Below are 24442 nucleotides of genomic sequence, written 5' to 3' on the forward strand. Positions count from 1 at the left end.
CTGTATGGGTGTTGTTGCATGTTTGCCCAAAACAGTTATGACGTTAATTTGTTTTCATCTTTAAATAGTTAAAAAGTTAAAGTCTAGGCTTGCCAGTTAGAGAACATTCAAGAGTGCATTCTCTTTTAAAACAAGGAATGACCTGGTTTCATGTTTCTGAATGCATTATTTTTACAAATAAAATGGTTTTTACATTTGTTTTTGACAATCCGGAGTATAATATATGCCATGTACATACTCTAGTGTTTGCCAATTGGGCATTTTCATGCAAAATGTATATGACCAGGTCTGAAAATTTCATTTTCACAGTATCATAACGTCTATACATTTCATAAATTACATAAAAGTTATACTTCTATGAACAAAAATAATTATGTAATTTCTATAATAAAATAATAAAAAATAACGTTGTGATTTCAACAAAACACTAATTCGCGTATGTAACACGAGTTAAAACTTTAATTTTATTCATATACTCTGCCTATGCAACTCTTTGATTTTTTAAATTTTCAATAATTCAACTTACTTCTGAGCATTTTAGGGCAAACTTTTGTATTAGACTAAATAGAAATGTATATGTTCCAAACAATTTGACACCAAAAGTAACGCTATACGACAAATACTGTCTCGAGATACGGTAAAAGATATATGAATAGGTCAATAAGAGGTCAATAACCTCACTTCCGGTCATTTTGGGATAAAATATTTCATTACACCAAATAAAAATATGCATGTTCTGAACAATTTGGACCTAATCCCAATTTTCTATGATAAGCCATTACCGAGATATGATAAGACCAGGTCAAAGGTCAAACTGCCAGAAACTGCAGTAGCGACCATTTTTTGACAACATTTTCTGTTAGAGCAAATAGGAATGTATATATCGTGAACTATTTGACACCAAAATCAATACTCTATGACAAGCGGTTACAAAGTTATAGACTAATTTTTAAAAATAGCAGCCATTTTGGACGCCATCTTGGATTTCTCGGAGAGCACAAGGAGGATTTTTCGGGACTTTTAGTATGATGTTCCAAGCATAGTTCTGGACCTTTCCTGCAAAAATTAGCTTGTTACCAGAAATGTCCGGGTCAAACCCTAATGCTCATGGGCTAAATGTTAATTAGAATATACCATCGAAAAATTGCCATAGAAATTGATATTAATATGGTTAATGATAAACTGTTTTTATAATAGTGGACTAACGGCGCATACTCAAAGTGAATTGAATATTACGGTTTTATTGTATGTATCTATACAAAGTGTGTGTATTTATTGTTGTACAGTATATCATTATTATTCTCGAGGGTAGTTTATCATTTGTTCGTTTTATTTAGTACGTCTGTCGTTATTGCTGGAGTATTATTATATTGGGGCATGAGCAGTCACAAAGAATGGTAAAAACCTACTCAATAATAATCTTAGCCTACATATCTATTAAGCGAATCATCGAGATTGTTTTTTTGAAAGACAGTTCAGGAAGGCACAAGTTCTAGTCCGGGTATATTAGCTGCCAGACAATATGTCTTGTGACTCAAAAGGCATATGCGATTTTTTCAAGAAATACTGGTCGATTGTAATAGTTTTTACTGCATTTATAAATAACATTTTTTATTCTGGATTCATACACAGCTACAACTTACTCTACCTTGAACTCCATAATACATTTAATTCAACGGCTACACAGACAGGTGAGTATGTTTTGTCTCACATAGCGTTTCATACGTATCACAGTACGTATGCTGGATAGAAACGTCGACTGACTGTGGAATACGCCAACAACATAAAAAAGAAAATACCTGTAATCAAGGCAATCTAGCAAAAGGACACTGCGCTCTCCTTGTCATGATAGGAACTCGTAACAGTCCTTAGATATTATGTCTCGCTGCGACAAATATCAAAAGATTTGTACTATGTACATCAGCGGCGCGCGGTGTCTGTTAAGGGGCGTGGAACTGATCGTGTCGCAGCCACAGATAAACCCTTTGATCCCCGGAGCTCAGCATCCTGTTGATGTTCGATTGCCTTGCTAGATACGTAACCACAACATAATATTAAAATTGTAAATATATTTTCAGGTATTCCTGGAGCTGTATCAGTGTCGTTATTCAGTGGGTGCTGCATTTTCGTAACCTTTATCTTTCAAAAGATTGGGCACCAGAAGACCGTCATCCTCGGAGTCACACTCTGCTGTCTGGGACTGCTGGTGTCATCCTTTTCTCAGCGCATCACGTGGTTATATATTACATATGGTGTTTTCTATGGATTCGGTATCTGCTGTATATACATGAGCTTTACTGATAAAATTATGAGAAGTTTCAAAAAGAGATATTCATCAACGGTAACGTGTACAGCATTTATTGGTGCAAGTCTAGGTAAGACTTTAATACGAGTAAATATAATATTCTTAAAAGCTTTACGTCTTACTCCTTCATGGTGAACTGGGCCTTTGACTGAAGAGGCTACCCAGTATAAAGAAATAATAATAATAATAATAATAATAGAAAGAAAATAATAAATGATGACATTAAAATGCGTGCGCAGAATTACTCTTTTTACTCGGTAGTCTGCGAGTTACGCGTGCGCGTCCTGAAAGATCCCTACTAAAAACAACATGTGCGTTATTTTGTAGGTATTATGCTTGCACCTGTTATCGAATGGTTATACAAGCAGTATAAATGGAGAGTGACATTACGAATATTTAGCGGTGTATTCGCTGTAATTGGGTATTCATCAACACTGGTTTTAGTGGACTGTGAGTCGACGACACATGGACACTATAATGAAACAGAAGAAAGTGATGATAATGAAGAAGGAAAACAGAATAAAGATGAAAACAATTCTGAACATGAATGCAGACAGGATGAAGATACAAATGATTCTATTGAAAAGCTTGAACGAAAAGAAGAAGACAACTCACGGCAAAGTGATGGCAACAAAGACCACGATGACGGTGAACCCGTAATGTTCAAAGAGGTAGACCACACCAATGACGTCAGCAATGCAAAGATGTATGAAGAACCACCCCGTGTAAACGATGTATTACAGGACCTTGTGACAGTCAACGATGAGAAACATGAAATTTCAACTAGGCCTACTACTACAATGAGTTTATACTTTCTAAAATACATAACTGTGTTCAGACGAAAGGATTTTGTAACAGCTTTACTAGGAGTACTGTTAACAGCCACTGCTGTACTGTTTTCGTATATCAGTGTTGTGAGTTCACATTGAAGCAATCCACACAGATTTTAGGGCCTTAAGCTCTGTCTACACTATCAAACTAGTTTGACAAAAAAGTGTGATGTGCCCAAATATGGTAGTGGTATGACATCATCATGTCCATATATGGGCACATCACATTTTTTGTCACATAAACTTTGATAATGTGGACAGAGCTTTAGACCCAATAAATGTATTACTAATCAATCATACCATTTTGTTAATAATAATATACTTTTTAGGCTATTTTCTAATTTACCGTGTCACCGTGTTTGACAACACAGAGCTTTTAGACGTCCTCCTAGGCATGGGCTTACTATTCAGACAAAAGACCCCACAAACCTGTTTCAAAATAGACTTTGTTTAAGTTTGTTTCCTATACTATTATATTTAACTTCTTCTAGGGAAACTTTCTGTTTCAAAAGGGCGTGGAGAAGGTAAATATATCCATCGTTATGCTTTGGATGGGTTTTGGTGACGTCATTGGAAGGATACTGACAGCAGTATGTTCTGATAGACTTCCCGTGTCCAGACTTTGCCAATACGCAATAACTGACATCGTCGCAGCCGTAACGTCTATTTGTTTACCGTTCATTTCGACTGAAAAGGGCCTTACAGTGGCCTTATTTGGTAAATATTCAGTTTATTAAAAGACAAATTAATAGTAGGCCTATAACATACATATACAGTATTAAACAATAATCGTACCAGGTCTGTCGGTCCATAACTGCATCATGTCGGTAATTTTCTTTTAGTTCTAAGCATGCCTCGTGCTGTTTTAAACATTTTACCGGCAGCTCTATCAACGGAAATTTCGACGGATGAAACGCGACCTGAAGCAATGGCCCTTGTATATTTAATGTTCGGCATTGGGGCACTTATCACGCCATATATTACAGGTACGATGTTATTGATATAACAATAATTATTCTATCGACAAAAATTACCAAACTAACCTAATTAACGCATGCGTGCCGTATGACGTAATATGTCAGGTAATATGTTCAGCGCGTAATCAAACATCGCCCGGAACTCCATTCCCCAACCCGTCCAAATAAAAATCCCGACCCGCTCCTGAAATAATCGGAATTTTACTTTCTTATATTTCAAGATTCTATTTATGACGTCACTGGGACGTATGATTTGACCTGGATTATCTGTACAGCTCTTTACGTCATCGCAGCCATTTTCTTTTTACTTGCACTACACATTAAGAAACAAAACAACGTATTGGTTTACGATCGAGTGGAAAAAACAGAAATTAGGCCTACAGCAGAATTATGATTATATTAAAAAAGAGTCTTTTTGTTGTTAGTAATATATAATAAGGAAGGGTAGTTTTAGATCGTATTAATGCACGAATTCTGTGTTTCATCGATTTTGTAGCTAAAATTGAAAACCTGGGCTTAAGTTATTATTATTTTGTGAAGAGCTACATGCATCAATGAGTTACATAAAAATAAATGCAGTACGATTATTTTCGCTACCCTATCAATAATGGAATCTTCAATTGGTAAACAAAGTCGGTAGTGCATGACGATGAACGACTTGGGGACAAACGACTTGGGGACAACCGACTTGATGATGAACAACTTTAGGACGAATGACTTAATGATAAACGACCTTATGATGAATGACTTGAGGGCGATCGACTTGAGGGCGAACGACTTGATGATGAACGACTTGGAGATAAACAACTTCAAGACGAACGAAGTAAGTCTGTATTGCAATCATTGGTACTTGACGATGAACAACTTTAGGACGAATGACTTGAGGACAAACGACCTTATGATGAATGACTTGAGGGCGAACGACTTGAAGACGAACGACTTGATGATGAACAACTTGAGGACAAATGACTTGACGATGAACAACTTTAGGACGAACGACTTGAAGAAGAACGACTTGAAGAAGAACGACTTGAAGACGAACGACTTGGGGACGAACGACTTGATGGTGAACAACTTGAAGACAAACGACTTTATGATGAACAACTTTAGGACGAACGACTTAATGATGAATGACTTGAGGACGAACGACTTAATGATGAATGATTTAATGATGAACGACTTAATGATGAATGACTTTAGGACGAACGACTTACTGATGACTGACTTAATGATGAACGACTTGAGGACGAACGACTTGAAGACGAACGACTTGAAGACGAATGACTTGAGGACGAACGACTAGAAGTCGAACCACTTTGAGACGAACGACTCGAGGACAAACGACTTAATGATTAATGACGTAACGACGAATGACTTGAAGACGAACGGGTTGGCTTGGTCATGAAACAAATAGATTCATGATGATTGGTTTGGCTTCACGGTGATTGGTCTGGCGATGAACAATTTGACTTTATGGTGAAGGGTTTGGTTTCGCGATGAACGATCTGGCTTCACGATGAATGATTTTTCGATAAATCGTTTGACTTGACGGCGACCGATGTGACTTCACGATGAATGGGTTGGTTTGACGATGAATGATTTCACATGACAATGCATGGCTTGACAATGAATGGTTTTACTTGACAATGAATTGAATGAAATGATAATAAATGGTGTGGCTGGACGGTGAATGATGTAGGTTCAGGTTGATTGTTTACATGAATGTATTGTTGTTGAATGGTATGGATTGAGGACTTTTGGCGGATTTGGCTTGCCATACAGTTTCTCCTAAAATGCTCGGAAGTAAGTTAATTTATTGAAAATTATAAAAATCAAAGAGCTGCATAGGCAGAGTATATGAATACTGTAGATAAAATCAAAAACAAAATTTTAACTCTGCCTTAAAACATGTTTTGGGCATAGCACGTCATCAGGTAAAGTGAATTGTTACAACAAGAAAATATGAAGTCAACAAAGAACAACTGTCAGTGGCTAATCAAAGTTGGTTAAAACAAAAGACAATTGGAAAATACCTATGTACATGGCACATCCGGATTGTCTGCAATTTTTAGATTAGATTTTTATATGCGACTCTATAGCTCACGATGTCGGTTGGTAAACACTATAACTCATATTCATATTTTTTCGTTATTTAGACAATGGATATTAATACTTGGATGCAAATATAAATGTTTTTCAAAAATGTTCAACATTTTAAAACATTTTCAGCAATTTCGGTTAGTCGGTCGGTCGGTAAACACTAACTCATATTTACATTCCTTGTTTTAAATGTTCGTTATATGGTTTATTTATGATAAAAAGAGAATATCTTGGTGTTTGTTGCTTTTTTCACATCATTATCATCATGTTCAGCTGTATGGGTGTTGTTGCATGTTTGCCCAAACCAGTTATGACGTTAATTTGTTTTCATCTTTAAATAGTTAAAAAGTTAAAGTCTAGGCTTGCCAGTTAGAGAACATTCAAGAGTGCATTCTCTTTTAAAACAAGGAATGACCTGGTTTCATGTTTCTAAATGCATTATTTTTACAAATAAAATGGTCTTTACATTTGTTTTTGACAATCCGGAGTATAATATATGCCATGTACATACTCTAGTGTTTGCCAATTGGGCATTTTCATGCAAAATGTATATGACCAGGTCTGAAAATTTCATTTTCACAGTATCATAACGTCTATACATTTCATAAATTACATAAAAGTTATACTTCTATGAACAAAAATAATTATGTAATTTCTATAATAAAATAATAAAAAATAACGTTGTGATTTCAACAAAACACTAATTCGCGTATGTAACACGAGTTAAAACTTTAATTTTATTCATATACTCTGCCTATGCAACTCTTTGATTTTTAAAATTTTCAATAATTCAACTTACTTCTGAGCATTTTAGGGCAAACTTTTGTATTAGACTAAATAGAAATGTACATGTTCCAAACAATTTGACACCAAAAGTAACGCTATACGACAAATACTGTCTCGAGATACGGTAAAAGATATATGAATAGGTCAATAAGAGGTCAATAACCTCACTTCCGGTCATTTTGGGATAAAATATTTCATTACACCAAATAAAAATATGCATGTTCTGAACAATTTGGACCTAATCCCAATTTTCTATGATAAGCCATTACCGAGATATGATAAGACCAGGTCAAAGGTCAAACTGCCAGAAACTGCAGTAGCGACCATTTTTGACAACATTTTCTGTTAGAGCAAATAGGAATGTATATATCGTGAACTATTTGACACCAAAATCTATACTCTATGACAAGCGGTTACAAAGTTATAGACTAATTTTAAAAAATAGCAGCCATTTTGGACGCCATCTTGGATTTCTCGGAGAGCACAAGGAGGATTTTTCGGGACTTTTAGTATGATGTTCCAAGCATAGTTCTGGACCTTTCCTGCAAAAATTAGCTTGTTACCAGAAATGTCCGGGTCAAACCCTAATGCTCATGGGCTAAATGTTAATTAGAATATACCATCGAAAAATTGCCATAGAAATTGATATTAATATGGTTAATGATAAACTGTTTTTTTTATAGTGGACTAACGGCGCATACTCAAAGTGAATTGAATATCACGGTATTATTGTATGTATCTATACAAAGTGTGTGTATTTATTGTTGTACATCATTATTATTCTCGAGGGTAGTTTATCATTTGTTCGTTTTATTTAGTACGCCTGTCGTTATTGTTGGAGTATTATTATATTGGGGCATGAGCAGTCACAAAGAATGGTAAAAACCTACTCAATAATAATCTTAGCCTACGAGGTTTAAACATGAACATGTCTATTTAGCGAATCATCGAGATTGTTTTTTTGAAAGACAGTTCAGGAATGCATAAGTTTTAGTACGGGTATATTAGCTGCCAGACAATATGTCTTGTGACACTAAAGGCATATGCGATTTTTTCAAGAAACACTGGTCGATTGTAATAGTTTTTACTGCATTTATAAATAACATTTTTTATTCTGGATTCATACACAGCTACAACTTACTCTACCTTGAACTCCATAATACATTTAATTCAACGGCTACACAGACAGGTGAGTATGTTTTGTCTCACATAGCGTTTCATACGTATCACAGTACGTATGATGGATAGAAACGTCGACTGACTGTGGAATACGCCAACAACATAAAAAAGAAAATACCTGTAATCAAGGCAATCTAGCAAAAGGACACTGCGCTCTCCTTGTCATGATAGGAACTCGTAACAGTCCTTAGATATTATGTCTGGCTGCGACAAATACCAACAGTACTGTACTATGTACATATGCGGCGCGTGGAACTGATCGTATCGCAGCCACAGATAAACCCTTTGATCCCCGGAGCTCAGCATCCTGTTGATGTTCGATTGCCTTGCTAGAGACGTAACAACAACATAATACTAAAATTGTAAATATATTTTCAGGTATTCCTGGAGCTGTATCAGTGTCGTTATTCAGTGGGTGCTGCATTTTCGTAACCTTTATCTTTCAAAAGATTGGGCACCAGAAGACCGTTATCCTCGGAGTCACACTCTGCTGTCTGGGACTGCTGGTGTCATCCTTTTCTCAGCGCATCACGTGGTTATATATTACATATGGTGTTTTCTATGGATTCGGTATCTGCTGTATATACATGAGCTTTACTGATAAAATTATGAGAAGTTTCAAAAAGAGATATTCATCAACGGTAACGTGTACAGCATTTATTGGTGCAAGTCTAGGTAAGACTTTAATACGAGTAAATATAATATTCTTAAAAGCTTTACGTCCTACTCCTTCATGGTGAACTGGGCCTTTGACTGAAGAGGCTACCCAGTATAAAGAAATAATAATAATAATAATAATAATAGAAAGAAAATAATAAATGATGACATTAAAATGCGTGCGCAGAATTACTCTTTTTACTCGGTAGTCTGCGAGTTACGCGTGCGCGTCCTGAAAGATCCCTACTAAAAACAACATGTGCGTTATTTTGTAGGTATTATGCTTGCACCTGTTATCGAATGGTTATACAAGCAGTATAAATGGAGAGTGACATTACGAATATTTAGCGGTGTATTCGCTGTAATTGGGTATTCATCAACACTGGTTTTAGTGGACTGTGAGTCGACGACACATGGACACTATAATGAAACAGAAGAAAGTGATGATAATGAAGAAGGAAAACAGAATAAAGATGAAAACAATTCTGAACATGAATGCAGACAGGATGAAGATACAAATGATTCTATTGAAAAGCTTGAACGAAAAGAAGAAGACAACTCACGGCAAAGTGATGGCAACAAAGACCACGATGACGGTGAACCCGTAATGTTCAAAGAGGTAGACCACACCAATGACGTCAGCAATGCGAAGATGTATGAAGAACCACCCCGTGTAAACGATGTATTACAGGACCTTGTGACAGTCAACGATGAGAAACATGAAATTTCAACTAGGCCTACTACTACAATGAGTTTATACTTTCTAAAATACATAACTGTGTTCAGACGAAAGGATTTTGTAACAGCTTTACTAGGAGTACTGTTAACAGCCACTGCTGTACTGTTTTCGTATATCAGTGTTGTGAGTTCACATTGAAGCAATCCACACAGATTTTAGGGCCTTAAGCTCTGTCTACACTATCAAACTAGTTTGACAAAAAAGTGTGATGTGCCCAAATATGGTAGTGGTATGACATCATCATGTCCATATATGGGCACATCACATTTTTTGTCACATAAACTTTGATAATGTGGACAGAGCTTTAGACCCAATAAATGTATTACTAATCAATCATACCATTTTGTTAATAATAATATACTTTTTAGGCTATTTTCTAATTTACCGTGTCACCGTGTTTGACAACACAGAGCTTTTAGACGTCCTCCTAGGCATGGGCTTACTATTCAGACAAAAGACCCCACAAACCTGTTTCAAAATAGACTTTGTTTAAGTTTGTTTCCTATACTATTATATTTAACTTCTTCTAGGGAAACTTTCTGTTTCAAAAGGGCGTGGAGAAGGTAAATATATCCATCGTTATGCTTTGGATGGGTTTTGGTGACGTCATTGGAAGGATACTGACAGCAGTATGTTCTGATAGACTTCCCGTGTCCAGACTTTGCCAATACGCAATAACTGACATCGTCGCAGCCGTAACGTCTATTTGTTTACCGTTCATTTCGACTGAAAAGGGCCTTACAGTGGCCTTATTTGGTAAATATTCAGTTTATTAAAAGACAAATTAATAGTAGGCCTATAACATACATATACAGTATTAAACAATAATCGTACCAGGTCTGTCGGTCCATAACTGCATCATGTCGGTAATTTTCTTTTAGTTCTAAGCATGCCTCGTGCTGTTTTAAACATTTTACCGGCAGCTCTATCAACGGAAATTTCGACGGATGAAACGCGACCTGAAGCAATGGCCCTTGTATATTTAATGTTCGGCATTGGGGCACTTATCACGCCATATATTACAGGTACGATGTTATTGATATAACAATAATTATTCTATCGACAAAAATTACCAAACTAACCTAATTAACGCATGCGTGCCGTATGACGTAATATGTCAGGTAATATGTTCAGCGCGTAATCAAACATCGCCCGGAACTCCATTCCCCAACCCGTCCAAATAAAAATCCCGACCCGCTCCTGAAATAATCGGAATTTTACTTTCTTATATTTCAAGATTCTATTTATGACGTCACTGGGACGTATGATTTGACCTGGATTATCTGTACAGCTCTTTACGTCATCGCAGCCATTTTCCTTTTACTTGCACTACACATTAAGAAACAAAACAACGTATTGGTTTACGATCGAGTGGAAAAAACAGAAATTAGGCCTACAGCAGAATTATGATTATATTAAAAAAGAGTCTTTTTGTTGTTAGTAATATATAATAAGGAAGGGTAGTTTTAGATCGTATTAATGCACGAATTCTGTGTTTCATCGATTTTTTAGCTAAAATTGAAAACCTGGGCTTAAGTTATTATTATTTTGTGAAGAGCTACATGCATCAATGAGTTACATAAAAATAAATGCAGTACGATTATTTTCGCTACCCTATCAATAATGGAATCTTCAATTGGTAAACAAAGTCGGTAGTGCATGACGATGAACGACTTGGGGACAAACGACTTGGGGACAACCGACTTGATGATGAACAACTTTAGGACGAATGACTTAATGATAAACGACCTTATGATGAATGACTTGAGGGCGATCGACTTGAGGGCGAACGACTTGATGATGAACGACTTGGAGATAAACAACTTCAAGACGAACGAAGTAAGTCTGTATTGCAATCATTGGTACTTGACGATGAACAACTTTAGGACGAATGACTTGAGGACAAACGACCTTATGATGAATGACTTGAGGGCGAACGACTTGAAGACGAACGACTTGATGATGAACAACTTGAGGACAAATGACTTGACGATGAACAACTTTAGGACGAACGACTTGAAGAAGAACGACTTGAAGACGAACGACTTGGGGACGAACGACTTGATGGTGAACAACTTGAAGACAAACGACTTTATGATGAACAACTTTAGGACGAACGACTTAATGATGAATGACTTGAGGACGAACGACTTAATGATGAATGATTTAATGATGAACGACTTAATGATGAATGACTTTAGGACGAACGACTTACTGATGACTGACTTAATGATGAACGACTTGAGGACGAACGACTTGAAGACGAACGACTTGAAGACGAATGACTTGAGGACGAACGACTAGAAGTCGAACCACTTTGAGACGAACGACTCGAGGACAAACGACTTAATGATTAATGACGTAACGACGAATGACTTGAAGACGAACGGGTTGGCTTGGTCATGAAACAAATAGATTCATGATGATTGGTTTGGCTTCACGGTGATTGGTCTGGCGATGAACAATTTGACTTTATGGTGAAGGGTTTGGTTTCGCGATGAACGATCTGGCTTCACGATGAATGATTTTTCGATAAATCGTTTGACTTGACGGCGACCGATGTGACTTCACGATGAATGGGTTGGTTTGACGATGAATGATTTCACATGACAATGCATGGCTTGACAATGAATGGTTTTACTTGACAATGAATTGAATGAAATGATAATAAATGGTGTGGCTGGACGGTGAATGATGTAGGTTCAGGTTGATTGTTTACATGAATGTATTGTTGTTGAATGGTATGGATTGAGGACTTTTGGCGGATTTGGCTTGCCATACAGTTTCTCCTAAAATGCTCGGAAGTAAGTTAATTTATTGAAAATTATAAAAATCAAAGAGCTGCATAGGCAGAGTATATGAATACTGTAGATAAAATCAAAAACAAAATTTTAACTCTGCCTTAAAACATGTTTTGGGCATAGCACGTCATCAGGTAAAGTGAATTGTTACAACAAGAAAATATGAAGTCAACAAAGAACAACTGTCAGTGGCTAATCAAAGTTGGTTAAAACAAAAGACAATTGGAAAATACCTATGTACATGGCACATCCGGATTGTCTGCAATTTTTAGATTAGATTTTTATATGCGACTCTATAGCTCACGATGTCGGTTGGTAAACACTATAACTCATATTCATATTTTTTCGTTATTTAGACAATGGATATTAATACTTGGATGCAAATATAAATGTTTTTCAAAAATGTTCAACATTTTAAAACATTTTCAGCAATTTCGGTTAGTCGGTCGGTCGGTAAACACTAACTCATATTTACATTCCTTGTTTTAAATGTTCGTTATATGGTTTATTTATGATAAAAAGAGAATATCTTGGTGTTTGTTGCTTTTTTCACATCATTATCATCATGTTCAGCTGTATGGGTGTTGTTGCATGTTTGCCCAAACCAGTTATGACGTTAATTTGTTTTCATCTTTAAATAGTTAAAAAGTTAAAGTCTAGGCTTGCCAGTTAGAGAACATTCAAGAGTGCATTCTCTTTTAAAACAAGGAATGACCTGGTTTCATGTTTCTAAATGCATTATTTTTACAAATAAAATGGTCTTTACATTTGTTTTTGACAATCCGGAGTATAATATATGCCATGTACATACTCTAGTGTTTGCCAATTGGGCATTTTCATGCAAAATGTATATGACCAGGTCTGAAAATTTCATTTTCACAGTATCATAACGTCTATACATTTCATAAATTACATAAAAGTTATACTTCTATGAACAAAAATAATTATGTAATTTCTATAATAAAATAATAAAAAATAACGTTGTGATTTCAACAAAACACTAATTCGCGTATGTAACACGAGTTAAAACTTTAATTTTATTCATATACTCTGCCTATGCAACTCTTTGATTTTTAAAATTTTCAATAATTCAACTTACTTCTGAGCATTTTAGGGCAAACTTTTGTATTAGACTAAATAGAAATGTATATGTTCCAAACAATTTGACACCAAAAGTAACGCTATACGACAAATACTGTCTCGAGATACGGTAAAAGATATATGAATAGGTCAATAAGAGGTCAATAACCTCACTTCCGGTCATTTTGGGATAAAATATTTCATTACACCAAATAAAAATATGCATGTTCTGAACAATTTGGACCTAATCCCAATTTTCTATGATAAGCCATTACCGAGATATGATAAGACCAGGTCAAAGGTCAAACTGCCAGAAACTGCAGTAGCGACCATTTTTTGACAACATTTTCTGTTAGAGCAAATAGGAATGTATATATCGTGAACTATTTGACACCAAAATCAATACTCTATGACAAGCGGTTACAAAGTTATAGACTAATTTAAAAAAATAGCAGCCATTTTGGACGCCATCTTGGATTTCTCGGAGAGCACAAGGAGGATTTTTCGGGACTTTTAGTATGATGTTCCAAGCATAGTTCTGGACCTTTCCTGCAAAAATTAGCTTGTTACCAGAAATGTCCGGGTCAAACTCTAATGCTCATGGGCTAAATGTTAATTAGAATATACCATCGAAAAATTGCCATAGAAATTGATATTAATATGGTTAATGATAAACTGTTTTTATAATAGTGGACTAACGGCGCATACTCAAAGTGAATTGAATATCACGGTTTTATTGTATGTATCTATACAAAGTGTGTGTATTTATTGTTGTACAGTATATCATTATTATTCTCGAGGGTAGTTTATCATTTGTTCGTTTTATTTAGTACGCCTGTCGTTATTGTTGGAGTATTATTATATTGGGGCATGAGCAGTCACAAAGAATGGTAAAAACCTACTCAATAATAATCTTAGCCTACGAGGTTTAAACATGAACATGTCTATTTAGCGAATCATCGAGATTGTTTTTTTGAAAGACAGTTCAGGAATGCATAAGTTTTAGTACGGGTATATTAGCTGCCAGACAATATGTCTTGTGACACTAAAGGCATATGCGATTTTTTCAAGAAACACTGGTCGATTGTAATAGTTTTTACAGCATTTATAAATAACATTTTTTATTCTGGATTCATACACAGCTACAACTTACTCTACCTTGAACTCCATAATACATTTAATTCAACGGCTACACAGACAGGTGAGTATGTTTTGTCTCACATAGCGTTTCATACGTATCACAGTACGTATGCTGGATAGAAACGTCGACTGACTGTGGAATACGCCAACAACATAAAAAAGAAAATACCTGTAATCAAGGCAATCTAGCAAAAGGACACTGCGCTCTCCTTGTCATGATAGGAACTCGTAACAGTCCTTAGATATTATGTCTCGCTGCGACAAATATCAAAAGATTTGTACTATGTACATCAGCGGCGCGCGGTGTCTGTTAAGGGGCGTGGAACTGATCGTGTCGCAGCCACAGATAAACCCTTTGATCCCCGGAGCTCAGCATCCTGTTGATGTTCGATTGCCTTGCTAGATACGTAACCACAACATAATATTAAAATTGTAAATATATTTTCAGGTATTCCTGGAGCTGTATCAGTGTCGTTATTCAGTGGGTGCTGCATTTTCGTAACCTTTATCTTTCAAAAGATTGGGCACCAGAAGACCGTTATCCTCGGAGTCACACTCTGCTGTCTGGGACTGCTGGTGTCATCCTTTTCTCAGCGCATCACGTGGTTATATATTACATATGGTGTTTTCTATGGATTCGGTATCTGCTGTATATACATGAGCTTTACTGATAAAATTATGAGAAGTTTCAAAAAGAGATATTCATCAACGGTAACGTGTACAGCATTTATTGGTGCAAGTCTAGGTAAGACTTTAATACGAGTAAATATAATATTCTTAAAAGCTTTACGTCCTACTCCTTCATGGTGAACTGGGCCTTTGACTGAAGAGGCTACCCAGTATAAAGAAATAATAATAATAATAATAATAATAGAAAGAAAATAATAAATGATGACATTAAAATGCGTGCGCAGAATTACTCTTTTTACTCGGTAGTCTGCGAGTTACGCGTGCGCGTCCTGAAAGATCCCTACTAAAAACGACATGTGCGTTATTTTGTAGGTATTATGCTTGCACCTGTTATCGAATGGTTATACAAGCAGTATAAATGGAGAGTGACATTACGAATATTTAGCGGTGTATTCGCTGTAATTGGGTATTCATCAACACTGGTTTTAGTGGACTGTGAGTCGACGACACATGGACACTATAATGAAACAGAAGAAAGTGATGATAATGAAGAAGGAAAACAGAATAAAGATGAAAACAATTCTGAACATGAAGGCAGACAGGATGAAGATACAAATGATTCTATTGAAAAGCTTGAACGAAAAGAAGAAGAAAACTCAGAGCAAAGTGATGACAACAAAGAAAATGACCACAATGATGGCGAACCCGTAATGTTCAAAGAGGTAGACCACACTAATGACGTCAGCAATGATAAGATGTATGAAGAACCACCACGTGTAAACGATGTATTACAGGACCTTGTGACAGTCAACGATGAGAAACATGAAATTTCAACTAGGCCTACTACTACAATGAGTTTATACTTTCTAAAATACATAACTGTGTTCAGACGAAAGGATTTTGTAACAGCTTTACTAGGAGTACTGTTAACAGCCACTGCTGTATTGTTTTCGTATATCAGTGTTGTGAGTTCACATTGAAGCAATCCACACAGATTTTAGGGCCTTAAGCTCTGTCTACACTATCAAACTAGTTTGACAAAAAAGTGTGATGTGCCCAAATATGGTAGTGGTATGACATCATCATGTCCATATATGGGCACATCACATTTTTTGTCACATAAACTTTGATAATGTGGACAGAGCTTTAGACCCAATAAATGTATTACTAATCAATCATACCATTTTGTTAATAATAATATACTTTTTAGGCTATTTTCCAATTTACCATGTCACCGTGTTTGACAACACAGAGCTTTTAGACGACCTCCTAGGCATGGGCTTACTATTCAGACAAAAGACCCCACAAACCTGTTTCAAAATAGACTTTGTTTAAGTTTGTTTCCTATACTATTATATTTAACTTCTTCTAGGGAAACTTTCTGTTTCAAAAGGGCGTGGAGAAGGTAAATATATCCATCGTTATGCTTTGGATGGGTTTTGGTGACGTCATTGGAAGGATACTGACAGCAGTATGTTCTGATAGACTTCCCGTGTCCAGACTTTGCCAATACGCAATAACTGACATCGTCGCAGCCGTAACGTCTATTTGTTTACCGTTCATTTCGACTGAAAAGGGCCTTACAGTGGCCTTATTTGGTAAATATTCAGTTTATTAAAAGACAAATTAATAGTAGGCCTATAACATACATATACAGTATTAAACAATAATCGTACCAGGTCTGTCGGTCAATAACTGCATCATGTCGATACTTTTCTTTTAGTTCTAAGCATGCCTCGTGCTGTTTTAAACATTTTACCGGCAGCTCTATCAACGGAAATTTCAACGGATGAAACGCGACCTGAAGCAATGGCCCTTGTATATTTAATGTTCGGCATTGGGGCACTTATCACGCCATATATTACAGGTAAGATGTTATTGATATAACAATAATAATTATATCGACAAAAATTACCAAACTAACCAAATTAACGCATGCGTGCCGTATGACGTAATATGTCAGGTCATAGTTCAGCGCGTAATCAAACATCGCCCGGAACTCCATTCCCCAACCCGTCCAAATAAAAATCGCGCTCCTGAAATAATCGGAATTTTACTTTCTTATATTTCAAGATTCTATTTATGACGTCACTGGGACGTATGACCTGACCTGGATTATCTGTACAGCTCTTTACGTCATCGCAGCCATTTTCTTTTTACTTGCATTACACATTAAGAAACAAAACAACGTATTGGTTTACGATCGAGTGGAAAAAACAGAAATTACAGCAGAATTATGATTATATTAAAAAAGAGTCTTTTTGTTGTTAGTAAATAATAAGGAAGGGTAGTTTTAGATCGTATTAATTCACGTTATAAATGAGACGGATGCTATCACTTTGCTAACTTTTATTTTTAAATAACGGCCGGAAAATTAGTAGCCTAGAGGTCTCCCTCCTCCAATTAAAGACCACTTTTTAGACTATAATGGCCTTTTTAGTAGCTTTGTTATCAATTCCTCCAAATAAATACAGTATTTAAATTACCATGTTTAGAGGAAAATTAAATGTCAAAATATAGTTATCTTGCTCTCCAAAGGGTGTGAGGGTCTGTTTGGTGTGTATGACCTTCTGTCCATTTGTGTGTATTCAAAAGTTTCAGTATTTTTGTCTGATTTCTTGGAATTATTTTCTACCCCAAAACTGCATTAATGTTAATAATAAGCACTTTAAATTAATGTGCCGCGCTCAGACATAATGCATAAGCGACGCGGTGCTTTTTTTACCGGGATTAAATAATAATGTATATGTATTTTATAGTCTGTGTTTTAGTTATTACAATATCTGTAGAATAGGCCTATCATACCATGAAACGTCATACTTGAACAGTTGCAAAGTGGATCAAACCAGTTGGACTATATCAGTGTTTGGTTGTAATAGTCATTTAGAAATCATAATTTGAATTGACCTGGAGCAATAATGTGTGACGTCACGAACATAAAACACACGTTGACGACTTGCCCTGAAGTTGTCGGTTTCAACACATGTGACGATCGCTGATCCTATCATAGAGCAATGATCCGATGAACTGGTAGGCCCAGGGACATCAATATCGTTCCACTGAGTGAACTCAAAATCATGGAGTGTTACACGGCAGAAATTTGCACCATTTACAAAAAATATCGGTCTTTTTTACTGGTGTTTACAGCCTTTATTAATTTTATTTTGTATGCTGGATTCATCTACAGTTATAATTTACTTTATATGGAGCTGCAGAGCATGTTCAATTCAACAGCTACAGAGACAGGTATTGTTGTATATTAAATCCACTATAATTATAATATAATACTGTACATAATTGTGTATAGGCTTCTGTATGTTTGCTTTTTACAAACGATTTTGCATTTAGGACGAGGAACGTTCGATTGCAATCGTAACTGTGTTATTTGTTCCGGCCCTGTGCACGATAAGGGTGATACTTGTTCTATAGTTAAATCCTTACGCCTTGTCAACTGTTTTCCTTCATAATTTGCTATAGGATCTGTTGATTTTATTAAAACAATTGTTGAACGAGCAGATTGAATAAGAATCATCACTAGGCCTACTGCCGTAGCTACTATAACGTGTGTATAATACGAAGAAAGTGAGTTGAGTAGCCTATACATTATTTATACTGGTAGTCTGAGTAAAACCATAACAATTCTTAGTTAATTCCGGCCATAAATAGTGCATGTGCCATTTTGTTGGCTTAATTATTATTGTTGTATAAATATTGATTGGAACTAGTAGGCCTGTCATATGGGCGATAGTTTGTTTGAAGATTAACTACGCTAGAACAATACAAAACTCGATCATGGGGTAGATTTTGCCATGCACTTGTGACGTCACAGCAATTTACGGCGACGGCTGTACGGCAAGCGCGTGCGGCGAAATCGTAAATCTCGCGATTGTTCTTAAGCCATATGTATATCCCTAATACGTTGTTAAAATAGTTCTCGGTCAAGCTGCCCTTTAACTAAAAATTGACCGTATAGGCCTACTGTCACAAATGTTTAATATAAATAAAGCTTGCAAATAAGAAAATGAATGTTCTTACTTTATCCATTACAATCTGTTTCTATTGACTCAGCCCACAGGGGCGCAGCCAGTGGGGGGGTCACGGGGGTCCGGACCCCCCTTTTTTTTTAGAAAAAAATAAATAAAAACATGAGACAACAATACAGATAAAATCATCCTGGAGATACTGTGGAAGATTACTACCGAGCAGTATTACCAAATCAACAAACCGAGTTAAAAACCCGTTTTTCTGCCGATAACAGGCGATGCTCTAACATATTTGGCGTAGCACCCAAGTCTATCGAAGTGTAATGTTGAAGAAGTCTTCAAGGAACTTGAATTTGGTACGATGATCTGCCAAGACACGAACATCTTCATTCCGAGCTTCAGTGATGGAAGCGACTGTGTAAAATTAGCGGATCCAGATGTGTTCCCGAATGTGCGTGCACTTCTTCTAATCGCGTAGGCCCTATGCCCGTAACGTCTGCTGAAGCTGAACGGAGTTTTTCGACTTTATGGAGAACGAAAACCTGTTTGCGAAATCACATGTCTTAGGAGCAGCTTTCGGGATTGTGCCTCGATCATGAACATACACTTTAACATGAACATTAATACAGAGAATGTCATTCGCGAATTCTGTCTCCAAGCCAAGAAGAATGTTCCAAACTTATGTTTAAAGATGCATCACGCGATGTCTAGAGCGCCGTTATAGTAACTAACGTAAAATGTATGATAATAATTTAGAAGTTAGTTATTACAATTATGTATAAGCTATCACCTATACTATACATTCGAACAAAATAGGTATATTTTTAAACAAAATATTGTATGTACTGGGTATGATAAGCGTCTCACATACACACGGAGCCAAGATAGCTTCTTGGACTTGCACAGTGTATGAACTCTATAACCTTACGGTTCTCAATAATATCACTCCATGCTATCATTCTAATATCTTTTTTTCAAACTTTTGCATCTCTACGTTCATTTCATGCAACTTTTGTATTGGTGAAAAGGGAGGAATTCAAATAATTCCTCCTGAGTTTACAGCCTCTCTACACAAATCAACAAACAAGCAAGAAAAAAAGTGTTTGTCTGTGGCAGCCTGGAATATAAAAATGTTGTTTTTTGTTTTCTTTGTTTCAGTTTATTAGTGTTAACATTGTCATATTTGTTTGTGCGTAAACCGATTCAAATGATCTAGATTGCCCTAGACCGCCAAAGCTTCCAGGGGGCGAAGCCCCCTGGACCCCAACCGGGGGCCCTTGGCGGCCCCCTGGCCCCCAGCCCATGGTTGCTCGCTTCGCTCGCAAAATACTCACATATTGGTTGACCCCCCCTTTAATTCTTTGCTGGCTGCGCCCCTGGCCCAAATAACTACCTCTACCTCTATTACTCTAATTCACAGGTATACCTGGAGCTGTGTCCATTTCCCTGTTGAGTTTGTGTTCATTATTTGTGACGTTCCTTTTCCAAAGCATTGGGCACGTCTGGATAGTATGCCTTGGTGTAACTCTATGTTCTACTGGTCTGTTGGTGTCATCCTTTGCACAAGGTATTGTAATGCTGTATGTTACGTATGGTGTTTTCTACGGATTTGGAATGTCTTGTATATACATTACGTTTACTGACAAAATTCTAACAAGTTTTGATACAACGAAATCGGCAAGAGCAACGTGTACGGCATTCATAGGCTCGAGCATTGGTGAGTACTTTAATTCTAATACAATTTAGACAATCAAAAACTGTAAAACATAATTCAATACATTTCAATTTGCCTAACAGATATTTTATTTATTCAACAAAAACAATTTTGCTAAATATATTAAAGATTGTCCCCCAAAACATGAAAAATTAATATTAATAAAATCGGACTTTTAATAGGCCATTTTGCAGTTTTAATTCTGTAAAAGAAAAAAAGAAAAAAATCATTTCACTTATAAAAAGACAAAACAAACCGTTAATTGTAACCAAAAACTTATTGTTAAATTGTTTAAATTAAATTTTTTTGGGGGTTAACACATTCAACAAATCAAATTTAACCAAATTTATTTTCAGGGAGACAATATATCTTTAATATAAGCATGGAGTAAATTACTCCATGATATAAGATGACAGTGTCCATGGTTGGACTATTGTAATACCATGTGTTTTATTAGAACTAATCAACAAATTTGTATTTTCATTCTATGTTTCCAGTTCATCTGTAAAAAGATGAACTCTAATATCCTATAATAATAACTCTATACTAATTTCCTTTATCAGGTATAATGCTTGCACCAGGTTTTGAGTACATGTATACGACGTTTTCATGGCGAGTTTCTCTGAGAATTATCAGTGGAGTCTTGGCAATAGTTGGATATTCATCCGCACTTGTTTTGGTGGATATTAAGCCAATACAGAACGATCGCGAAACAAAAGAGTGCGATAATGAGGAAACAACACTTTCTAACACTGACAAATTCATTGAAAACAATGTTAAAACTATTGGAGGAAATTTAAACACTGAGAAAAAAAATTTAGAAACAAATGACTGTGGCGAAAGATCTGAAATGTGTTTAGAACTATTTGAAAATACTGACTTGAATGTAGGTGACAAAACGTTGGAAATTGACGGAATAAAGTCTCAGAATTTATATTTTTCAAAATATACATTTCTTCTCAAGCGACGAGAATTTGTTACAGCTTTGGTTGGATTGTTACTAGCAGCTGGTGCTTCAAAGTTCACTTATATTAGCGTTGTAAGACTTTTTATTCCCTCCGATTTTTGTAGAGTTTTTTGTTATTCTTTTCTTTGACTTATTCCTAAATCTTTTGGAAATCTCAAACTTATCTCAAAAGGTCAGTATACAATACGCTTCAAAGTATACTTTCACCCGATTCACATGGCATCAGACGTAATACAGTGTCACATACCGCCACGTATTGTGTTAAGGTTAGGCTTATGGCCTATATGAGGTGTCACATGTGACGTATCACTGTATCACACACATTGGTTATGATACTGTACAATTGTAGATATAGCACATAATAATCGTCTAGTTATATTTTAGGTCTACATGTATTACCATTAATTACTTTTGATATTTTGACAGGGAAATTTCTTATTAGGAGAAGGAATGGACACACAAACTATATCATTGGTTATATTATGGATGGGTGTAGGAGACGTTGTATCTAGGTGTATGACGGCGCTACTCTCGGATAGACTTCCAGTGTCCAGACTTTGCCAATACGCAATAAGTAACATCGTCGCAGCCGTAGCGTCAACTTGTCTGCCATTTATATCGTCGACAGGAGGCCTTAAAGCGGCTTTAATCGGTAGGTGAAGAATACAGTTAGTAGTTTGGTATTCTACAGACAAAGAACAAAAGTATCTGAAACTATTAATAACGAGGAGCATTCTCACGCATCCTTTCTGAATTTTCTTTCTGACTAACTCCATTCTTTAAACAAAAACTACGTGTATTTTCAGTCCTATGCATTCCACGTGCAACGAGGGAGGCTATCAAACATCCTATCTCTTTCTTTCTAACTCTTCAATATTATTTCTGGCTAACTCTTCACCATATTCTTTCTGGCTTAAGCGTGGTTCCCACTAGCGACGCAACACAAGGACGTAACGCAACGCAAGTGAATTGACCAATCACAAGCGATGGCTTATTCGCTTGTGATTGCTAACTGTCTATAACTTCGCTTGTCATTGGTTAAAAACGCTTGCGTTGCGTTTACGTCCTTGCGTTACGTTCTAGTGGGAACCAAGCTTAACTCTTCACCACCTTCTTTCTGGCTAACTCTTCACCACATTCTTTCTGGCTAACTCTTTACCATATTCTTTCTGGCTAACTCTTTACCACATTCTTTCTGGCTAACTCTTCACCACATTCTTTCTGGCTAACTCTTCGCCCTATTCTTTAAACAGTAACTTTAAACGTATACTTTTGATCATTTTTCAGTCCTGAGTATTCCACGTGCAGTTTTAAATATCTTAATACCATCTTTATCGACTGAAATATCTACGAATGGAACTAGATCAGAAGCGATGGCTGTCGTATACGTCGTGTTTGGAATTGGTGTATTTATCACGCCTTATATTACAGGTACAGTTAAAATGTCAAATTAACAACACTAGTACTAGGCCTAAAGTTAACACTACTACTGACAATTGCCTCTCCGCAGAGGCCTAGTCTGGGCCACTGGTTTAGAAAACCTCGGACGTGTTTAGCCTTTTTCGACATATTTGAATGCCTGTTTTCTTCTTCACCACAAGCTCCGGGGCCCCTAGGTTTAGCCAGTAAGCGCTCATAGCCGTTACGCCACTCACTACTGACACTACTAATCCCAAAGTTACACATTGTCTTTAAAAAGACAACTCCGGAAGATGGTGGTCGTATCAAACGAAACGTCAATACATTCTCCGCCATTTATTTCTCCTCCTCCCTCCACCCCCACATTGTGGAAAAACCTGGTGTACCGCAAACCTAACTTTACTCTTATTATTTCAGATACTATTTATGACGTCACTGGATCCTATGACATGGCGTGGTTTATTTGTACTGGCTTACATGTACTTTCCTCGGTATTTATTTTGCTTACCATACATGTAAAAAAACAAAATATAAAATCAGATGAACGACAGCTAAACTATCAAGTTGTAAAAGAAGATTCGGATAACAGGAAAATATAAAATGTGAAACATTGAATTGTGGAGCAATTTATAGGGCCTAATATTAGTAAAAATATAAACATTTTGGCACATATGGCGTTTCATACGTATACCACTTGAGCTTGTTTTCAGACAAAAATCGAAAAAAAAATACAGACTTGGGGCTTGAGTCTATAATGTTTCTTATTTGATTGTTCTGTTCTTTTATAATATTATAACTTGCAACGTAGCTCTTGTCTATACGAACAGGACGTTTCGTTTACAATAAAAATGATAAAACCCCTGTTATGGTTCATTGGGATTGATCTTTTAGACAATGTATGCTCAGAACGCATATGGAAACCAAAGTAGTTATATATTTCAACTCGTCACCATATATATTATTGTACATCTTTCGGCATATTGATATTTTGAGATCGACATTCAGTCATACGCCTTTTTCACGAAACGAAAGACATCGATGACAAACAATGCCGAGCAACGAAGCGTAACCAACATAAATAAATTCGTAACTCCTCAACGGACAGTCGTGTGGACAAAACGTTTACTTTAAAATG

The 24442-nt window shown here is 36.2% G+C and overlaps 5 protein-coding genes across 5 annotated transcripts; all 5 read left to right on the plus strand.

Annotated features, from left to right (window-relative positions):
* The first annotated feature begins 1522 nt into the window (after positions 1 to 1522).
* On the plus strand, positions 1523 to 3058 carry LOC140057735 (monocarboxylate transporter 5-like). Its single transcript, XM_072103457.1, has 4 exons — positions 1523 to 1691; positions 2079 to 2375; positions 2633 to 3011; positions 3049 to 3058. The coding sequence occupies exons 1-4, from the start codon at positions 1523 to 1525 to the stop codon at positions 3056 to 3058; spliced, it is 855 nt and encodes a 284-aa protein (XP_071959558.1).
* LOC140057245 (monocarboxylate transporter 14-like) lies at positions 3039 to 4736 on the plus strand. Its single transcript, XM_072102815.1, has 4 exons — positions 3039 to 3219; positions 3627 to 3852; positions 3978 to 4121; positions 4334 to 4736. The coding sequence occupies exons 1-4, from the start codon at positions 3106 to 3108 to the stop codon at positions 4504 to 4506; spliced, it is 657 nt and encodes a 218-aa protein (XP_071958916.1). The 5' UTR covers positions 3039 to 3105; the 3' UTR covers positions 4507 to 4736.
* Positions 4737 to 7996: 3260 nt separating this feature from the next.
* On the plus strand, positions 7997 to 11206 carry LOC140056849 (monocarboxylate transporter 12-like). Its single transcript, XM_072102350.1, has 6 exons — positions 7997 to 8187; positions 8556 to 8852; positions 9110 to 9696; positions 10104 to 10329; positions 10455 to 10598; positions 10811 to 11206. Exons 1-6 carry the CDS (start codon positions 8019 to 8021, stop codon positions 10981 to 10983), a joined length of 1596 nt encoding a protein of 531 aa, XP_071958451.1. The 5' UTR covers positions 7997 to 8018; the 3' UTR covers positions 10984 to 11206.
* Positions 11207 to 14389: 3183 nt separating this feature from the next.
* LOC140056417 (uncharacterized) lies at positions 14390 to 17920 on the plus strand. The gene is made up of 6 exons (XM_072101785.1): positions 14390 to 14655; positions 15043 to 15339; positions 15597 to 16189; positions 16597 to 16822; positions 16948 to 17091; positions 17298 to 17920. The coding sequence occupies exons 1-6, from the start codon at positions 14487 to 14489 to the stop codon at positions 17462 to 17464; spliced, it is 1596 nt and encodes a 531-aa protein (XP_071957886.1). The 5' UTR covers positions 14390 to 14486; the 3' UTR covers positions 17465 to 17920.
* A 90-nt stretch (positions 17921 to 18010) lies between these two features.
* LOC140056418 (monocarboxylate transporter 12-like) lies at positions 18011 to 24110 on the plus strand. Its single transcript, XM_072101786.1, has 6 exons — positions 18011 to 18470; positions 20628 to 20924; positions 21485 to 21960; positions 22315 to 22540; positions 23176 to 23319; positions 23725 to 24110. Exons 1-6 carry the CDS (start codon positions 18302 to 18304, stop codon positions 23904 to 23906), a joined length of 1494 nt encoding a protein of 497 aa, XP_071957887.1. The 5' UTR covers positions 18011 to 18301; the 3' UTR covers positions 23907 to 24110.
* The last annotated feature ends 332 nt before the right edge of the window (positions 24111 to 24442 follow it).

The sequence above is a fragment of the Antedon mediterranea genome, chromosome 8 (assembly GCF_964355755.1).
Source record: "Antedon mediterranea chromosome 8, ecAntMedi1.1, whole genome shotgun sequence".
Classification (NCBI taxonomy): Eukaryota; Metazoa; Echinodermata; class Crinoidea; order Comatulida; family Antedonidae; genus Antedon; species Antedon mediterranea.

Bases quoted from the DNA above. Each gene is read 5' to 3' on its own strand.
- LOC140057735 (XM_072103457.1), top strand. From the start codon at position 1,523: ATGTCTTGTGACTCAAAAGGCATATGCGATTTTTTCAAGAAATACTGG. The intron at 1,692-2,078 runs GTGAGTATGTTT...ATATATTTTCAG, and splicing joins TTCAACGGCTACACAGACAG to GTATTCCTGGAGCTGTATCA. The intron at 2,376-2,632 runs GTAAGACTTTAA...GTTATTTTGTAG, and splicing joins ATTTATTGGTGCAAGTCTAG to GTATTATGCTTGCACCTGTT.
- LOC140057245 (XM_072102815.1), top strand. From the start codon at position 3,106: ATGAGTTTATACTTTCTAAAATACATAACTGTGTTCAGACGAAAGGAT. The intron at 3,220-3,626 runs GTGAGTTCACAT...AACTTCTTCTAG, and splicing joins TGTTTTCGTATATCAGTGTT to GGAAACTTTCTGTTTCAAAA. The intron at 4,122-4,333 runs GTACGATGTTAT...TTATATTTCAAG, and splicing joins TATCACGCCATATATTACAG to ATTCTATTTATGACGTCACT.
- LOC140056849 (XM_072102350.1), top strand. From the start codon at position 8,019: ATGTCTTGTGACACTAAAGGCATATGCGATTTTTTCAAGAAACACTGG. The intron at 8,853-9,109 runs GTAAGACTTTAA...GTTATTTTGTAG, and splicing joins ATTTATTGGTGCAAGTCTAG to GTATTATGCTTGCACCTGTT. The intron at 10,599-10,810 runs GTACGATGTTAT...TTATATTTCAAG, and splicing joins TATCACGCCATATATTACAG to ATTCTATTTATGACGTCACT.
- LOC140056417 (XM_072101785.1), top strand. From the start codon at position 14,487: ATGTCTTGTGACACTAAAGGCATATGCGATTTTTTCAAGAAACACTGG. The intron at 15,340-15,596 runs GTAAGACTTTAA...GTTATTTTGTAG, and splicing joins ATTTATTGGTGCAAGTCTAG to GTATTATGCTTGCACCTGTT. The intron at 17,092-17,297 runs GTAAGATGTTAT...TTATATTTCAAG, and splicing joins TATCACGCCATATATTACAG to ATTCTATTTATGACGTCACT.
- LOC140056418 (XM_072101786.1), top strand. From the start codon at position 18,302: ATGGAGTGTTACACGGCAGAAATTTGCACCATTTACAAAAAATATCGG. The intron at 18,471-20,627 runs GTATTGTTGTAT...TCTAATTCACAG, and splicing joins TTCAACAGCTACAGAGACAG to GTATACCTGGAGCTGTGTCC. The intron at 21,961-22,314 runs GTAAGACTTTTT...ATATTTTGACAG, and splicing joins AGTTCACTTATATTAGCGTT to GGAAATTTCTTATTAGGAGA.